At 33.2% G+C, this 16,563-nt stretch overlaps 3 protein-coding genes across 6 annotated transcripts in view; 1 reads left to right on the top strand and 2 right to left on the bottom strand.

Moving 5' to 3' along the window:
- Positions 1-140: 140 nt before the first annotated feature.
- Positions 141-1,693, bottom strand: LOC143348863 (chromobox protein homolog 5-like). Of its 2 annotated transcripts, XM_076779538.1 has the most exons (4): positions 1,392-1,693; positions 1,198-1,317; positions 719-728; positions 500-662 (listed from the first exon to the last, which is right to left on the bottom strand). In XM_076779538.1, the coding sequence occupies exons 1-4, from the start codon at positions 1,511-1,513 to the stop codon at positions 648-650; spliced, it is 267 nt and encodes an 88-aa protein (XP_076635653.1). In that variant the 5' UTR covers positions 1,514-1,693; the 3' UTR covers positions 500-647. The 2 variants fall into 2 exon arrangements, with proteins under 2 accessions (XP_076635652.1, XP_076635653.1); XM_076779537.1 differs by having other exon boundaries at positions 141-728.
- Positions 1,694-1,964: 271 nt separating this feature from the next.
- Tctp (translationally controlled tumor protein) lies at positions 1,965-3,627 on the top strand. The gene is made up of 5 exons (XM_076780155.1): positions 1,965-2,101; positions 2,578-2,648; positions 2,726-2,913; positions 2,983-3,251; positions 3,503-3,627. The coding sequence occupies exons 1-4, from the start codon at positions 2,074-2,076 to the stop codon at positions 3,212-3,214; spliced, it is 519 nt and encodes a 172-aa protein (XP_076636270.1). The 5' UTR covers positions 1,965-2,073; the 3' UTR covers positions 3,215-3,251; positions 3,503-3,627.
- Positions 3,628-3,763: 136 nt separating this feature from the next.
- The window catches only part of Usp (retinoid X receptor ultraspiracle), a 79,649-nt gene continuing 66,849 nt past the window's right edge, over positions 3,764-16,563 (bottom strand). For all 3 annotated transcript variants that reach the window (XM_076780154.1, XM_076780152.1, XM_076780153.1), the window contains 2 exons: positions 16,201-16,526; positions 3,764-14,448 (listed from right to left, as the gene is read on the bottom strand). In XM_076780154.1, coding sequence (XP_076636269.1) covers positions 14,175-14,448; positions 16,201-16,526 — 600 coding nt within the window. In that variant the 3' untranslated portion in view covers positions 3,764-14,174. The remainder of the gene's footprint in view (positions 14,449-16,200; positions 16,527-16,563) is intronic.

Raw genomic sequence — 16,563 nt, 5'->3', positions numbered from 1 at the left:
ACAGGCGTAACCTCAAAAGTGGCTCCGTCTGGCATCTCGTGTTAGACTGTTCTGCGCATGCGCGTCAGAAGTGTGAAGGTTATACGAACCTCTGTTCTGCACGAATTTAAATAGTAAATGAAATATCGAATACATTTGAGTTGTTTGATAACCTTTTATAATATAGTTTATTCAATATTAAATATAACAGATAACAGTTAGAAACATGTTCCTACTTCTATTTATTTACATAAAAATCTGTATACTACAACTCGGTCATGTTCAACACATTTTCTTCCTTAATTTTAACCGTTTGCTCTTCCATGAACACATTTTGCCGCTCCAGAGACATGATTCTTCTTTGAACATGTCTTATACGGTCTGCTTCAAGACGTGCTTGACGCTGCAGTCTTGTCTCTGTCGCCCTTGACAGAGCAGTTGTTAATCTATTTTGCTCGAGTCGAGCTTGACGTTGGAGAGTTGTTTCCGCAGCCCTCAACAAAGCAGTCCTCACTCGCTGCTGCTCTAGTCGAGCTCTGCGCTGTTGAGTTGTCTCCGTAGCCCTCGACAAAGCCATTCTGACTCGATGTTGCTTGAGCCTGGCTTCACGGTCTTCGGGAGTTTCTGTCGCTCTTATTCTTTTTGATACAGAATTTACTTGTCCAATGTTACTTCGCTTCCTCCTGCGCATTATCTTAGACAAATTAGAACTTTTTTTCAATTTTGCATAGGTACTTACTTTGTCATAGCTGAAACAAAGTTGAGTCGCATATGTGTAATTCAGAATTTATCAGAAATTTTATAACAAACACACAGATTTTTAATTTTATGTAGAGTGTGCTCCGTTCACTTGAGAACTACATTTCGATTTACTCATTTTTTTTTATTGACAAGATTACAATTTTTCCACCTGACTATCCATATCCTGAGTCAATATAAATTTAAAACCACCGTTAATTTAAACATTACTTATATACTTAAGACATTTATGCTACAGTATCAATGGGGGTTGATCGTTACATAATTTTTACAATTTTACTACCCTGATGATACGACGAAAGTTCGCACGAATAGAACCAAAACGTTACTATACAAATTTCAAGAATTCATCCTCGATTGGAAAAAATAAGAAAGGAATACTTTAAAAAACTACCGTTCTCTATAATTATACATATATTTAGTTTAATCTGTCTTAAAAATATAAATAAGTTGTTTTACTTTGAATTTTGCTTCGTGATATGCCACGAAAGTCTATCCTCGTAAAACTGTATAACTATTCGTGGACAGAGTAAATTTGCCTCTTTTGCTGTGACCAAATCTATCTCTTCTGTTCCTTTCCTATACAAAAAGAAACTAAATTATAATAGTAATACAATCATCTTCCACGATGCACACGTTAAATCAGAGCTAACCATTTCATTAAAAACATCAATTCTCCACTTGAATGTGTAGTTCCAATAATTTTGTCAGGTTCTAATTCTCTTTTAAATCCATATATCTTACCGATACGATCAACAACTTCTGTTACATTCATCTCAATATTATATTAGCTGTGACATTTTATACTTTGTACTTATTTACTTGTCAAATGTAAATATCAACTCACACTTTATTATAAACCATGTAAAAATTATGCCCCTGTCAAGCATGAGGGGTGGTCAAGATTTTAAAAAACAATTTTGTACTTGCATTTATTCAATCACAAACACACAGATTTTCAATGTAACTAGGCATCTGCGGTGGGGGAATACATAATTTAGCAGCGCTCTCTAGTGTCGAGAATGAAAACTATTTCACTAGAGGGAGGCACAGAGTGCTTGCATCCCCACTCTTAATGCAGTCCGCTGATTGGTCGAAAACGACGACGGAGATCGGTGAGAGCCAATCAGCGGACTGCGACAGTTCAAGTCCATATTAAACATACAACGCTAGAAAAATTTCAACTCCCATACGTTGGTAGAATTTGAATTACCATCGAGTTACAACGAAGTTGGCAGCACCTCCCAGTATCCGTGCTTCTTTCCGGTTCACACTGTCGGAGTGACTGTGTCTTGTTTAGTTTAGCTGTAATTAAATCTTTCTCCATCTTCCACTATGAAGATCTATAAGGATATTTTCACCGGTAAGTGAACGCATAATGTCGTTAAGAAACACATCCGATCAATATTTTTTGAGTTACTGTTACACGAAGAAATAAAGAATCGAGTTTTGTTCGAGTTTGATGCATAGTGACAGTTGCTATTACAACAATGATGTGACAATGATAACTCCGTAAAGTCTCTGTATAATTATTCAAATAATCGAGATGCACTATTCTATCGTAAAATACGTTTTCAAGGCGATTTAGTAACACGCAAATATTCTATATGAATATTTGAAATTCTTATTTATAACCTCTCCATATGTTCGAAATGACTCACTCCGATTACGGTGGTCAACAATGATTAAAAATAATTATGTCGATGAACAAAGTGTGAATTTATTTTCCAAAACACGTGTGATGGAATATCGATTTACACAGATTAAATAATTTTTTCACTAATTAATTTCCAACTGAATGTGTAACATATTTGTAATTTTATATTTTTTATATTGCAGGTGATGAGATGTTCTCAGATACCTATAAAGTAAAATTGATCGACGACGTTCTGTATGAAGTATATGGCAAGGTAAAGTTTTTTCTAAACTTGCAATATCATTCCAAAATGTTGAAGACGTAATACTAACTTGTCATGTTCTTCACTAGTTGGTTTCTCGCAAAGCTGGAGAAATAGAAATTGCTGGATTTAACCCATCCGCGGAAGAAACCGACGAAGGTACAGATGAGTCTGTTGAAACTGGTGTTGACGTAGTTTTAAATCACCGACTTCAAGAAAGTTTTGCGTTTCAGGACAAGAAATCTTATACTCTATACCTGAAAGATTACATGAAAAAGTAAATGTTGTAAATGTAATAACCGGAACCTTTCGTCGAGTATTATCTAATGATTGTTTGTTTCGTCAGATTGGTCGCAAGATTGGAAGAGAAATCTCCTGATCAGGTGGAAGTATTCAAAACGAACACGAATAAGGTTATGAAAGACATATTGAGCCGCTTCAAAGAGTTGCAATTTTTTACTGGTGAATCTATGGACATTGACGGCATTGTTGCATTGATGGAGTATCGTGATATTGACGGTGAATCTGTGCCTGTACTTATGTTATTCAAACATGGTCTCGAGGAAGAGAAGTTTTAAATAATTTTAGATATTCAACAAATTGCAAAAAGATATCGTGAGTTTCACTTTTATTATTATTTTCGTATTTAGTATCGTGTAACTATTGCATAAATCGATACATGTCAATTCATGCTGGATACTTCGCTTGTATTCGGCATTGCACAAGCATGTGAGATAAAAATGGCGAACAGATTCCCGCTGTGGTGTGTTTTCTGAACATAGTGTCTATTCTAGCCAGACATATAAATAAAAGATTCGATCGCGGTGAATATAAAATAAAGCGTTGCTTTTTCGAACGTTTTTCAGATAAAATCGAATCAAGACTGTACACACGCTCGAAAGCTGTGAAATTTAGTTAAAAGGAAACACAATTCTACTTCCAATCTCGTTTTCTAATGCAATTTAACTTATTTCCTCTTCGAAATAGAAAGCTATCTTAACCGACAGATTTGAAGATAATATTTGTACATACGGTGTGACTGAAAGGAAAATTTATGAGACGCAATGTCCCTTCAAAGTTTCTGTATTTGATTCACTGTAGCGATAGTAATATAATTTTCTATTCCATTTTCTTTTTTATTCGATATTGTTGGAACGTTTTATTTATGAGTGAAATGGAAGATGGGGAAAGAACTTTGCAGCGATGGAAGTATTAAAGTATAATGTCTATAATTATTGTTAACATCAGGAAATCTCAGTGAATAATAAATATAGCAGGAATAACATACTCTGTATAATGTCCAGCACGAATAAAAGGTGTTTTCATAAGTACTGCCCATTACCAGTGTTTTTATTTCGAGGTATTTACGATCGTTAAGGTATTTGAACGTTTCATAAACTCAGAACATATTCTACAGCTCTCGTGCGAGTAGTACACAATTCATCATTGATCTCAACGAATGATATACAAACTTAAGGATTTATTTGATCGAACCCTTATTAATGACTACCAGAGTTCAGTAAAAAAAAATTGAAATCTACTGACCAAATGCATACGTATTGATAGAGTAAGATTGTAAATTAAATGCAAGAGCTACTTTTGTTTAGATTTGAGAGAGAAATACGGAATATAGTGAGTAAAACGAACATTTTCTCGCTTCATAAAAATATTGTATTCAGACAAGTCAGAATAGAGGATTTATCTCTTGGCGCTAGATCGTACATTTAATCAATTGATATTAACCATACTGTTTTACATGTACAATACATTCGTAATATGACTTGTTCGCATATCTTCTAAGACAACTCGCTTTCTCACTGTCACTCTTATACTCTTTCTCTTTTATATTTTTATAATTTATAGAGGGTGTTTGGCCATGTTTAGAGGCCAAAATAGGACGAAAATTAAGAATAGCAGTTTGTTGATGGGGGGTTCGTTAAAGAGTTATTAAGGTTTAAAGTTCTATATGTTTTGAATTTTTTTCTTGAAAATGAGTAGGATTTTGAGGGTATATGTAATTACCAAAAATGATTGCAATTGACCCCTTCAATTAATAGTAATTTTTTTAGGACGATTTGAAATTTTTTTTCGTTGTAAAATTTTGGCGCCTAAATAGATTTTCGTTAAGGAATTTTTTTCTCGAAAATGCGTAGGATTTTGGGGGTATGTCTAATGACCAAAAATGATTGCAATTGACCCCTTCAATTAACAGTAATTTTTTTAGGACGATTTGAAATTTTTTTTTGTTGTAAAATTTTGGCGCCTAAATAGATTTTCGTTGAGGAATTTTTTTCTCGAAAATGCGTGGGAATTTGAGGGTATGTCTAATGACCAAAAATGATTGTAATCGACCCCTTCAACTAACAGTAATTTTTTTAGAATGATTTGAAATTTTTTAATTTCGTCTAAAATTTTCAATACTTTCTCGATTTTTTGTCTCGAAAATGCGTAGGATTTTGGAGGTATGTCTAATGACCAAAAATGATTGCAATTAACCCCTTCAACTAACAGTAATTTTTTTAGAACGATTTGAAATTTTTTAATTTCGTCTAAAAATTTCAGTATTTTCTCGAATTTTTTTCTCGAAAATGGATAGGATTTCGAGGGTATGTCTAATGACCAAAAATGATTGCAATCGACCCCTTCAACTAACAGTAATTTTTTTAACACGATTTGAAATTTTTTTTCGTCGACAAATTTTGGCGCCTAATTAAATTTTCGGTAAACAATTTTTTTCTCGAAAATGCGTAGAATTTCGGGGGTATATCTAATGACCAAAAATAATTGCAATTAACCCCTTCAACTAACAGTAATTTTTTTAGAACGATTTGAAATTTTTTAATTTCGTCTAAAAATTTCAATATTTTCACGATTTTTTTTCTCGAAAATGCGTAGGAATTTGAGGGTATGTCTAATGACCAAAAATGATTGCAATTGACCCCTCCAACTAACAGTAATTTTTTTAAGACGATTTGAAACTTTTTTTCGTCGAAAAATTTTGGCGCCTAATTAAATTTTCGGTAAACAATTTTTTTCTCGAAAATGCGTAGAATTTCGGGGGTATGTCTAATGACCAAAAATGATTGAAATCGACCCCTGCATCCAAATATAATTTTTCCAAAACGATTTGAAATTTTCAAATTCAATTGTTAATAACTTTTCAACGAAGCCTCCTTCAATAAATTGGTATTCTTAATTTTCGTCTTATATTGGCCCCTAGAATCTCCCTTGGCTGGCCCCAACACCCTGTATATCCTTTCGTATGAATATATTACTCTTACTCTTTATAAAACAGTTACCAACTGAATGTAGAATTGATTTCTCATATAATTACCTGAAACAGTGTCATGTTTACACACAAAAGCGTACCGCAGTAGTAATAATTTACATGCACATGTATACACATACTCAGTAAATAAAACTAGAATAGATACGCGGTGTTATTTTAATAAACGTGAAACGATAGTTACAACTCGAAGGTAGTAAAAGACTTAAAAGTGGTACACTGTCCATGTGTCTACACGTTGTATGTATGCACATACAATGTACAATTTATATACAAATGCATATATAGCATTGTTTTAATTACTGAGCACAACCATGTATAGAGTTACTGTTTACTAAGCTTAGAATGAATGTAAACTTAAGGTCATCAAGACATAGTATGTCTGAGACAATGAAATTTGCATTCAGTGTTATCCAATTCCTTAACGAATTTAAAATTAATACAAAGAAAACAAATTGATATTCCCCAGAAAAACACTGTCAAGCTGTCAGTACAATTACTTTTGGAATATTAGCTGTTCTCATATTTGCAGTCACTTCGTTACCAAACAAGCTTCAATTGCTTCATTTTTTCACTGTTACAATTACAGAAGCCTCACGCAAAGTCAATTTATTAATCCACAGTCGAATTTCAATGAGAATTATTTTTGAAGAAAGACTGAATGTGGAACACCAGATCGTATTAATATTCCAAAACATAGTTGTAATGGCAGTTGCGTGAGTAATTTGTTATTAATATAGCGTTTATCGATACATAAAAGTTTCATGACATTTATACACATAGAAGGATTTAGTACTCTGGCTTTTTAGCTTAATTCATCGAAGGTACAGTATTTAGTAGGACACCAGCTACTGTTTAAGTGGGACGTACCTTTACAAGTTTAGTAAAGTCAAACAATTACTTTAGTCGTTATTACTATTAATATTTAACTTATTTGTACTGATCTATGCAGAATGGGCGCGTGAAACATTTTCAGTACAATTACTATACAAAGTTCAATTATCGGGGGAAACGAAAAGAATATTTTAATCTTGTGCAACGGAATAAATTATAGAATATGCAAAGGTGAAGGATTTCCAAAGTACCAACTGTAAAGACAAGCAATAAATATAAACTATCTTTCTTGTTTACTACTCACAACTGTACGTAAAGTTTACAACGCAGCCCATTCTTCGATTCTAGGACACTGTCGCTAAGTAAAACATCACTACATACAATTTGAGCATCGTACCATTTCTGTGATGATTGAAACAAGTATGGCAAAAGCATCGAATAATCGTACACAGTTCATTGTTCTCGAATACTGCTTCTCAGAGAAGCATATGCTGTTAGGTTTTTAATACATTCAAAAATTCACTCTGACAAATCCTTTTACCTTAATCAACGTCTGATCGTAGAACATTTCTTAATTCTGCTTTTATCTTTATTATTCTACTGACTACGACTGAGGTTTTCATTATTATTTGTGAAAGAGTTTTGTCTATATATTCATATATTATATGTATACAGGGTGTTCAGTCAACCATGGGAGATTCTAGAGGCCAAAATAAGACGAAAATAAAGAATATTTATTTGTTCATTGAGGCTTCGTTTAAAAGTTATTAACGTTTAAAGTTTCACAACTTTTCGAATTTTTTTCTCGAAATTGGGTAGGATTTTGGAGGTATGTCTAATGACCAAAAATAATTGTAATTGACCCCTTCAACTAACAGTATTTTTTTTAGATTGATTTGAAATTTTTTTTCGTCGAAAATTTTGGCGCCAAATTAGATTTTCAGTGAGGAATTTTTTTCTCGAAATTGGACAGGATTTCGAGGGTATGTCTAATGACCCAAAATAATTGTAATTGACACCTTCAACTAACAGTAATTTTTTTAGAATGATTTGAAATTTTTTTTCCGTCGAAAATTTTGGCGCCAAATTAGATTTTCAGTGAGGAATTTTTTTCTCGAAAGTGGGTAGGATTTCGAGGGTATGTCTAATGACCAAAAATAATTGTAATTGACCCCTTCAACTAACAGTATTTTTTTTAGATTGATTTGTAATTTTTTTTCCGTCGAAAATTTTGGCGCCAAATTAGATTTTCAGTGAGGAATTTTTTTCTCGAAATTGGGTAGGATTTCGAGGGTATGTCTAATGACCAAAAATGATTGTAATAGACCCTTGCAAACGAAGATAATTTTTTTAGAATGATTTTGGCCTCTAGAATCCCCCCAGGGGTGGCTGAACACCCTGTATGTAGATATCATCGTTTTAACATTGATATATTTATATGAAACTTCATTCACAGGTAGCAAGCATTCACGCCCTCCATTCCTAATGGTTTCTTACTGCGTATTTTCTTCTATTATTACACGTATTGAGGAATCAGTTGAGGTGATCGCAAAATGCGTTTTGCTCAGAGGTAATAATTTTGGTCAAGATGTATTTTTCGGAGTGAACACAAAGAAAACAGAACGTTAAGACGAAGGAAATCGTTTACACAATCGTGATACACGTTACTTTATAAATATATACATAAATCGTGTTATTTGGCTTACATTTATTGCAAATAATGGAAAAAATTATAGTAATTGGAATTAAGAAAACTAAACTCTCAATTATCGTTCTTGTTAGGTGACAATATTAAAATATAATACAGGGTTGGGAAAAATATTTAAAAATAAGTCGAAAATCAAGAATACCAATTTGTTCATGGAGGCTTCGTTTAAAAGTTATTAACGTTCAAAGTTCAACCAGTTCTGAATTTTTTTCCCGCCGAAAAATTTCGTACCTTTTCGAATTTTTTTCTAGAAAATGGGTAGGATTTCGAGGGTATGTGTAATGACCCAAAATTATTGTAATTGACCCCTGCATTTAAATATAATTTTTCCAAAACGATTTGAAATCTTTTTCGTCGACAAATTTTGGCGCGTAATTATATTTTCAGTAATGAATTTTTTTCTCGAAAGTGGATAGGATTTCGAGGGTATGTCTAATGACCCAAAATGATTGTAATCGACCCCTGCATCCAAATATAATTTTTCCAAAACGATTTGAAATTTTTTTTCGTCGAAAAATTTTGGCGCCAAATTAAATTTTTGGTAAACAATTTTTTTCTCGAAAATGCGTAGGATTTCGGGGGTATGTCTAATGACCCAAAATGATAGTTATTGACCCCCACAAATGAAAATAATTTTTTTAGAATGATTTGAAATTTTTTAATTTCGTCTAAAAATTTCAATACTTTCTCGATTTTTTTTCTCGAAATTGGGTAGGATTTCGAGGGTATGTCTAATGACTCAAAATGATTGTAATTGACCCCTGCATCTAAATATAATTTTTCCAAAACGATTTGAAATTTTTTTCGTCGACAAATTTTGGCGCCAAATTAGATTTTTGGTAAACAATTTTTTTCTCGAAAATGCGCAAGAATTCAGGGATATGTCTAATGACCAAAAATAATTGTAATTGACCCCCACAGCTAACAATATTTTTTCCAAAACGATTTGAAATTTTTTTCGTCGAAAAATTTTGGCGCCAAATTAGATTTTTGGTAAACAATTTTTTTCTCGAAAATGCGCAAGATTTCAGGGGTATGTCTAATGACCAAAATTGATTGCAATTAACCCCTCCACCTAAAAATATTTTTTCCAGAACGATTTGAAACTTTCGAATTTAATTGTTAATAACTTTTCAACGAAGCCTCCATCAACAAATTGGTATTCTTCATTTTCGTCTTATTTTGGCCTCCAGAATCCATTAAAATTTTCCCCAGGGATGGTCGAACACCCTGTATAGCAGGCGTTTAAAATGAAAAGTAATGTTATAAAAAAAAAATCGAAAATTTAATATTGTGTTTCTCTCGTGGTATGCATAACATTAAAAACTCTCATCAAATAGATAACAATAACCAACAACTAACAATCGTAAGCATTCACGCAAAAATAGAAATATGTTTAATAATATTTAATATTATCATAATTTATATTATCGAAGTAAGCATTATCATTAATTTCTTACGGTTTCTAGGGTATTATAGTAATTTATGCAAATGACTAGAACTGAAGGACACTAAGAAGATAAAAGTTTCAATATAACAATCAAAATATAATAAATTTTTAAAATATCTTTCAAACTATTTCATAAAAATATAAATAAAATTTCTATTATTTTCAAAACTAATGCACTGAAATCAGTATAACTATATAATATAGATATTCCACTAATTTCACATTCTTAAACTAAGAATTTCGAATTTATTGCAACACATCAATCGATAACTACGTAATTAAAAATATAAAAAAAACAATATTAAAAAATTTTACTCTAAACAGAAAGATAATAAAAAAATATAAAACTCTACGCGTACAATTATTATTTTCTTACATCCTTCAGCTCAGATCATAGAAGAGCTCTATAAATCGCTAACAATGATAGTAAAGTTTCTATTTTAGTTCTGTCCTGGATCAGTCGATCCCTATTCCTAGGTTTAGAGGATGATCGTACACTTTGCAAGTGTCTCTTCGAAGTTCCAAAGAGCACGCATTAAAAAATAAAATATCTGCGTTGGACAGTAAACAACTGAGAAACATTTACACCTTATTCGCTACGTATACAATCATAATGGACACAAAAGACAGAAAGTTCTCAAGCAATTTGCTGATTTCAAAATAAAAATCACCCACGATGTGGAAAATTTTGCAAATGTCTGAATAACGTGCCAGAGATTCCTGGCACGATGACAATTATATATTCTGCGAACTGTTGTGGTTTTGATATTTCATTACAGACGTAAGCTGTACATATATTCAATATATATATACTATATATATAAAGAATTATATTTAATTAATAATGAATTAGTAAGTTTATCTCTTTCTATATTCTAAAATACAAAACAATAAATTATCGTAGTGCACACGTGTAAAACGCTTTCATTTATGCAAATATGTATGTATATTATCTATACGCGATCTTATAAGCGACGATTCGGATCGAGGGCAGAGTTGGAATGTAAAAATACTCGAGAAGCTAACGCGTAAAACTATTTTGAAAGACTTGAGAAGCAAAGAGACTGACTCATCGATGGAGGGACAATATTTAAAGACAACAAGAAACGAAACGAGTGTCTTAGGAACTTCCATGGCTGCAGGGAGTGCAGAGGGGCTCGTGCAAGCAGAGAACAAGGCCTTTGGGGGGTCACTGAGACTTTGTACCCTGTTAAATCTCAATCATTACCAAAATACACCATTTTATGTGGCCAGAAATTCAACATTTTTCAAGCTCTGTTCAAAGTTTTGTTGATGCAAGACTCTGTTCATTGAGAAAATTGATGACCAGGAACCAAAATGGCGTACACCTGGGTACCAATCTTTAGTTTGGCTCTTTAGGAAGATACACCATTTTGTGGGCCCAGAAATTCAACATTTTTCAAGCTGTGTTCAAAGTTTTGTTGATGCAAGACTTTGTTCATTGACACTGTCATTTTTACAGAAATATCCTGGTCATAGCTTTTAGTGGGGGATTCTAGAGGCCAAAATAAGACGAAAATCGAGAATATCAATTTGTTGATGGAGGCTTCGTTAAAGGGTTATTGACGTTTAAAGTTTCGACAGTAATGAATTTTTTTTACGAAAGTGGGTGAGATTTCGGGGGTAGGTCTAATGACCAAAAGTGATTCTAATTGACCCCTCTAGGTAAATATAATTTTTTTAGAACGATTTGAAAAATTCTATTTTCGACGAAAAAATTCGACAACTTTTCGAATTTTTTTCTAGAAAGTGGGTAGGATTTCAAGGGTATGTCTAATGACCAAAAGTGATTCTAATTAACCCCTGCAACCGAAAATAATTTTTCCAGAATGATTTGAAATATTTTTTTTTTCGTTGTAAAATTTCACACCTTCTAGAATTTTTTTCTAAAAAACGAGTAGAATTTCTGGGGTATGTCTAATGACCAAAAATTATTGTAATTGACCCCTCAAACCAAAAATAATTTTTCTAAAACGATTTGAATTTTTTTTTTGTCGAAAAATTTTGGCGCGTAATTAGATTTTTGGTAAACAATTTTTTTCTCGAAAATGCGTAGGATTTCGGAGGTATGTATAATGACGAAAAATGATTGTAATTGCCCACTGTAACTAAATATAATTTTTTTTAGAATGATTTTAAATTTTTTAATTTCGTCTAAAAATTTCACACTTTCTTGAATTTTTTTCTAGAAAATGGATAGGATTTCGAGGGTATGTCTAATGACCAAAAGTGATTCTAATTGACCCCAGTAACCAAAAATAATTTTTCCAGAATGATTTGAAATTTTTTTTTTCGCTGAAAAATTTAGGCACCCTATGCCCTGGTCCATTTTCCTTAAAAATTAGTTTTTCATTTTTAATAATTTTATTTGACGCCCCACAGAAAAGTTGTCTAATGCTTTATTGTAGGTAGCCATGAGCTCTATTTCAGAAAAAAGTTTCATTGAAATATATTCATTATTATAGGAGTTATGGCTGTTTGAAAATTGGAACATTTTTATGGGGTTTTTCTAATTTTGCGGTGTCAAACATTAACTTTTTGAATATTTTTAGAATTTCTAAATATTCTACACTAAAATACGCGGTGTTTGGCTTTTCGAAAATTAAAATCGTCCAATCCGTTCAGAAGTTATGCCATTTTAAAGATTCGCATGAAATTTCAGGGTACCATTGCAATTATATTTTCGGTAAACAATTTTTTTCTCGAAAATGCGTAGGATTTCGGGGGTATGTATAATGACCAAAAATACTTATAATTGACCCCTCCAATTAAATATAATTTTTTTAGAATGATTTGAAATTTTTTTTTTTCCGTCTAAAAATTTCACACCTTCTCGAATTTTTTTCTAGAAAATGGGTAGAATTTCGGGGGTATGTCTTTTCACCAAAAATGCTTGTAATTGACCCCTCCAACTAAATATAATTTTTTTAGAATGATTTGAAATTTTTGAATTTCGTCTAAAAATTTCACACCTTCTCGAATTTTTTTCTAGAAAATGGGTAGAATTTCGGGGGTATGTCTTTTCACCAAAAATACTTGTAATTGACCCCTCCAACTAAATATAATTTTTTTAATATGATTTGTAATTTTTTAATTTCGTCTAAAAATTTCACATCTTCTCGAATTTTTTTCTCACAACTGAGTAGGATTTCGGGGGTATGTCTTTTCACCAAAAATACTTGTAATTGACCCCTCCACCTAAATATAATTTTTCCAGAACGATTTGAAATTTTTTAATTTCGTCTAAAAATTTCACATTTTCTCGAATTTTTTTCTCGAAACTGAGTAGGATTTCGGGGGTATGTCTTTTCACCAAAAATACTTGTAATTGACCCCTCCACCTAAATATAATTTTTCCAGAACGATTTGAAATTTTTGAATTTAATTGTTAATAACTTTTAAACGAAGCCTCCATCAACAAATTGGTATTCTTAATTTTCGTCTTATTTGGGCCTCCAGAATCCCCCATTAAAATTTTCCCCAGGTGTGGCCGTACACCCTCTATAAAACGCGCATTTTTGGACTCAGATCTCTGAAAATTGCACCAAAAAGCAAACTAATAAACCTACACATCTCTTTAGTAAAGTGTTATTAACCCTGCAACCCCAACAGATTTCTAAATTGCAAATTGAAAGCACACACACAGAAATATACTTGCAATAAAATCAATTCAACATCAACATATGGTTCTCATCCACAGTTCAATGTCACCAAAACACTGGCTCCCATCATAGTACGTCCCCCACCACTGAGCCACAATATCAATCCTAAACTCTTTCCATCAACAATGTCCTCAAATATATTGCAAAACTTGAAATACGAGTAATCAAAAAAATATTGAGATTCTGACCTTGTAGTCGAAATCTACCCGGGTACAAAGTTCCCCGAAGAAGGTCCTGCACTCTCCTCGCGACCGTTTTCTCAATCCGGTTGCATCGTTGCGTTTTCCGTCATGCTCTCGACACGAATCGAGCAAGAGACCGCCTCTTTACGTCGGACACGAAGCGTTAACAAAGTCATAAATAAAAAGGTAAGAAGGGGGAATAAGTAAATTTCATCTCGCTGCTGCACGACCGTGAGGATACCTTTTGCGGAGGCGTCAGTGTCGGCAAAGGTCGTTTACGTGTATCTTGAACATTGTATTTTTGTCGTTTTATCTTTTCTCAATTTTTTTTTCTTTTATTTATTGTTGTTCTCTCAGAGATCGGTGTGCCCCAGTACGTGGCACACCTTCTGCTCCTAAGGGTCTGATCGCGACTCCAACATCTCCACGAGGAAGTCGTCGATCGGCACGTCGCCGATCATCTTGAAGAAGAACAGGTGCTCCAGACACTTCAACCCGATTGACCGGATGGCAGGCAAGCGCAACAACAATTTTGCGAATCGACCAGCGTCGTCGGGCCATGCCACGCGACAGTAGCCTTCCAAGGCTGCGTAAATCTTCTCGCGAAGCATTGTCACCTCTTGGATGGACTTCAGGCCTCGTACCTCAGGATTGAAGAGGATTATAGACCTGCGGCACAATCAATCACTTAGTGAATGGAGATATAATCAATGAAAGATTGTATTGCTTTCTTTATTTACACTGTTCTATACTGATAACAGATTGTATGAATATATTTGGAAATATTCATTAGGGAAATGAATATCACGTAGCTGCTCCGCAGTAAGATACTACTGGACTGAGTATGTTACAATAATAGCATATTTTGGACCCATGTTTATAATACATTGTATTGTTTTTTATATTTATACTGTTCTGTAACAACAGATTATAGAAATATATTTGAGAATATTCGTTAGGGAAGTGAACACTTCACGTAGCTGCTTCGCAGTAATTAGAAGATACTATTGGACTGAGCATGCTACTATAATAGCATATTTTAGACCCATGTTTATACTATAATGAGAGACTATAAGAATAGTCTTTAATAATTTTGATTTCAGACCATTGTGCACTGCATAACCTACAATTTGTTTCAGTACTTATTTCTGTAACCCCACAATAATAGCATATTTTAGGCCAATGTGTATAATTAATACAAGATAACACATTGTATTGTTTTCTATATTTACACTGTTCTATAATAATAGCAAATTATAGATATATATTTGAGAATATTCATTGTGGAAGTGAATACTTCACGTAGCTGTTTCGCAATAAGAACAAGATACTATTTAACTGAGTATGCCACAATAATAGTATATTTTAGACCCATGTTTATAATACATTGTATTGTTTTTTATATTTATACTGTTCTGTAACAACAGATTATAGAAATATATTTGGAAACATTCGTTATGGAAGTGAACATGCTACTATAATAGCATATTTTAGACCCATGTTTATACTATAATGAAAGACTATAAGAATAATCTTTAATAATTTTGATTTCAGACCATTGTGCACTGCATAACCTACAATTTGTTTCAGTACTTATTTCTGTAGCGTCACTATAATAGCATATTTTAGACCTGTGTATATAATTAATACAAGATAACACATTGTATTATTTTTTACATTTATACTGTTCTATAATAACAACAAATTATAGATATATATTTGAGAATATTCATTGTGGAAGTGAATACTTCACGTAGCTGTTTCGCAATAAGAACAAGATACTATTAGACTGAGAATGCCACCATATTAACATATTCTAGATCCATGTTTATAATATATTGTATTGTTTTTTATATTTATACTGTTCTATAACAATAGATTATAGAAATATATTTGGAAACATTCGTTAGGGAAGTGAATACTTCACGTAGCTGCTTCGCAGTAATTAGAAGATACTACTAGACTGCACATGCCACAGTAATAGCATATTTTAGACCCATGTATATACTATAATAACAGACTATAAGAAAAGTCTCTAACAATTTCAATTTCAGACCATTGTGCACTGCATAACCTACAATCTGTTTCACTACTTATTTCTGTAACCTCACTAAAATTCACAAACCCTATTCAAATTTATTTCCTCTCAACATCTCAACCTGAGAATTTCTCAAACTCCAAAATAGTAAATTTTATCACCCATATGTGGATAACATGACAATAGAAGTCTCAAAGTAGGTTTCGTTGGGCTATTTTTCACTGTAACGCTCTTTATTCTTCCTACTAAATATAAAACTTAAGTCATCAGACTGACTAATGATTACAGTCCAAGGTGAGATAGATAAAGAAGGGGCCTAAAAGTTGACCTACCCTAGAGCTCGTTGCCCAGGGAAATTGGGACTCGAAACTTAAACTACTGACCTCAGACATCCAAGCTCAGTCCTGTCCATTTTCATTTCGCGCATCTTGGACACCAGCTCTGAGAGCACCCTGTCGAATATGGTACCCACGCCAGCCTGTTGCGCAGAGTTCCTGTGAACGGTGATCCCAGTCGCCAGGACGATACCGTCCTTCACGTCGATGGAACGATGGGAGAACGAGGCTATCAGCAGCTCGTTCCACCCAGCCCTGAGCAGAAGCACCTGGTCCTCCAGTGGCAACGACGTGAAATGTGGGATGTGCTTCGCCCAAGCCACCAGCTGGAACAGCTGCTTGTTCGTGGCGTTGCAAATGTGGGACACTGCGTTCTGGGCATTGGAGGAACCGTCAAATTAATTGGAGCAC

Source organism: Colletes latitarsis, chromosome 12 (assembly GCF_051014445.1).
Source record: "Colletes latitarsis isolate SP2378_abdomen chromosome 12, iyColLati1, whole genome shotgun sequence".
NCBI classification, from domain to species: domain Eukaryota; kingdom Metazoa; phylum Arthropoda; class Insecta; order Hymenoptera; family Colletidae; genus Colletes; species Colletes latitarsis.
Note: the sequence above shows the minus strand (reverse complement) of the source record. Positions and strands in the feature narration are given on the sequence as shown.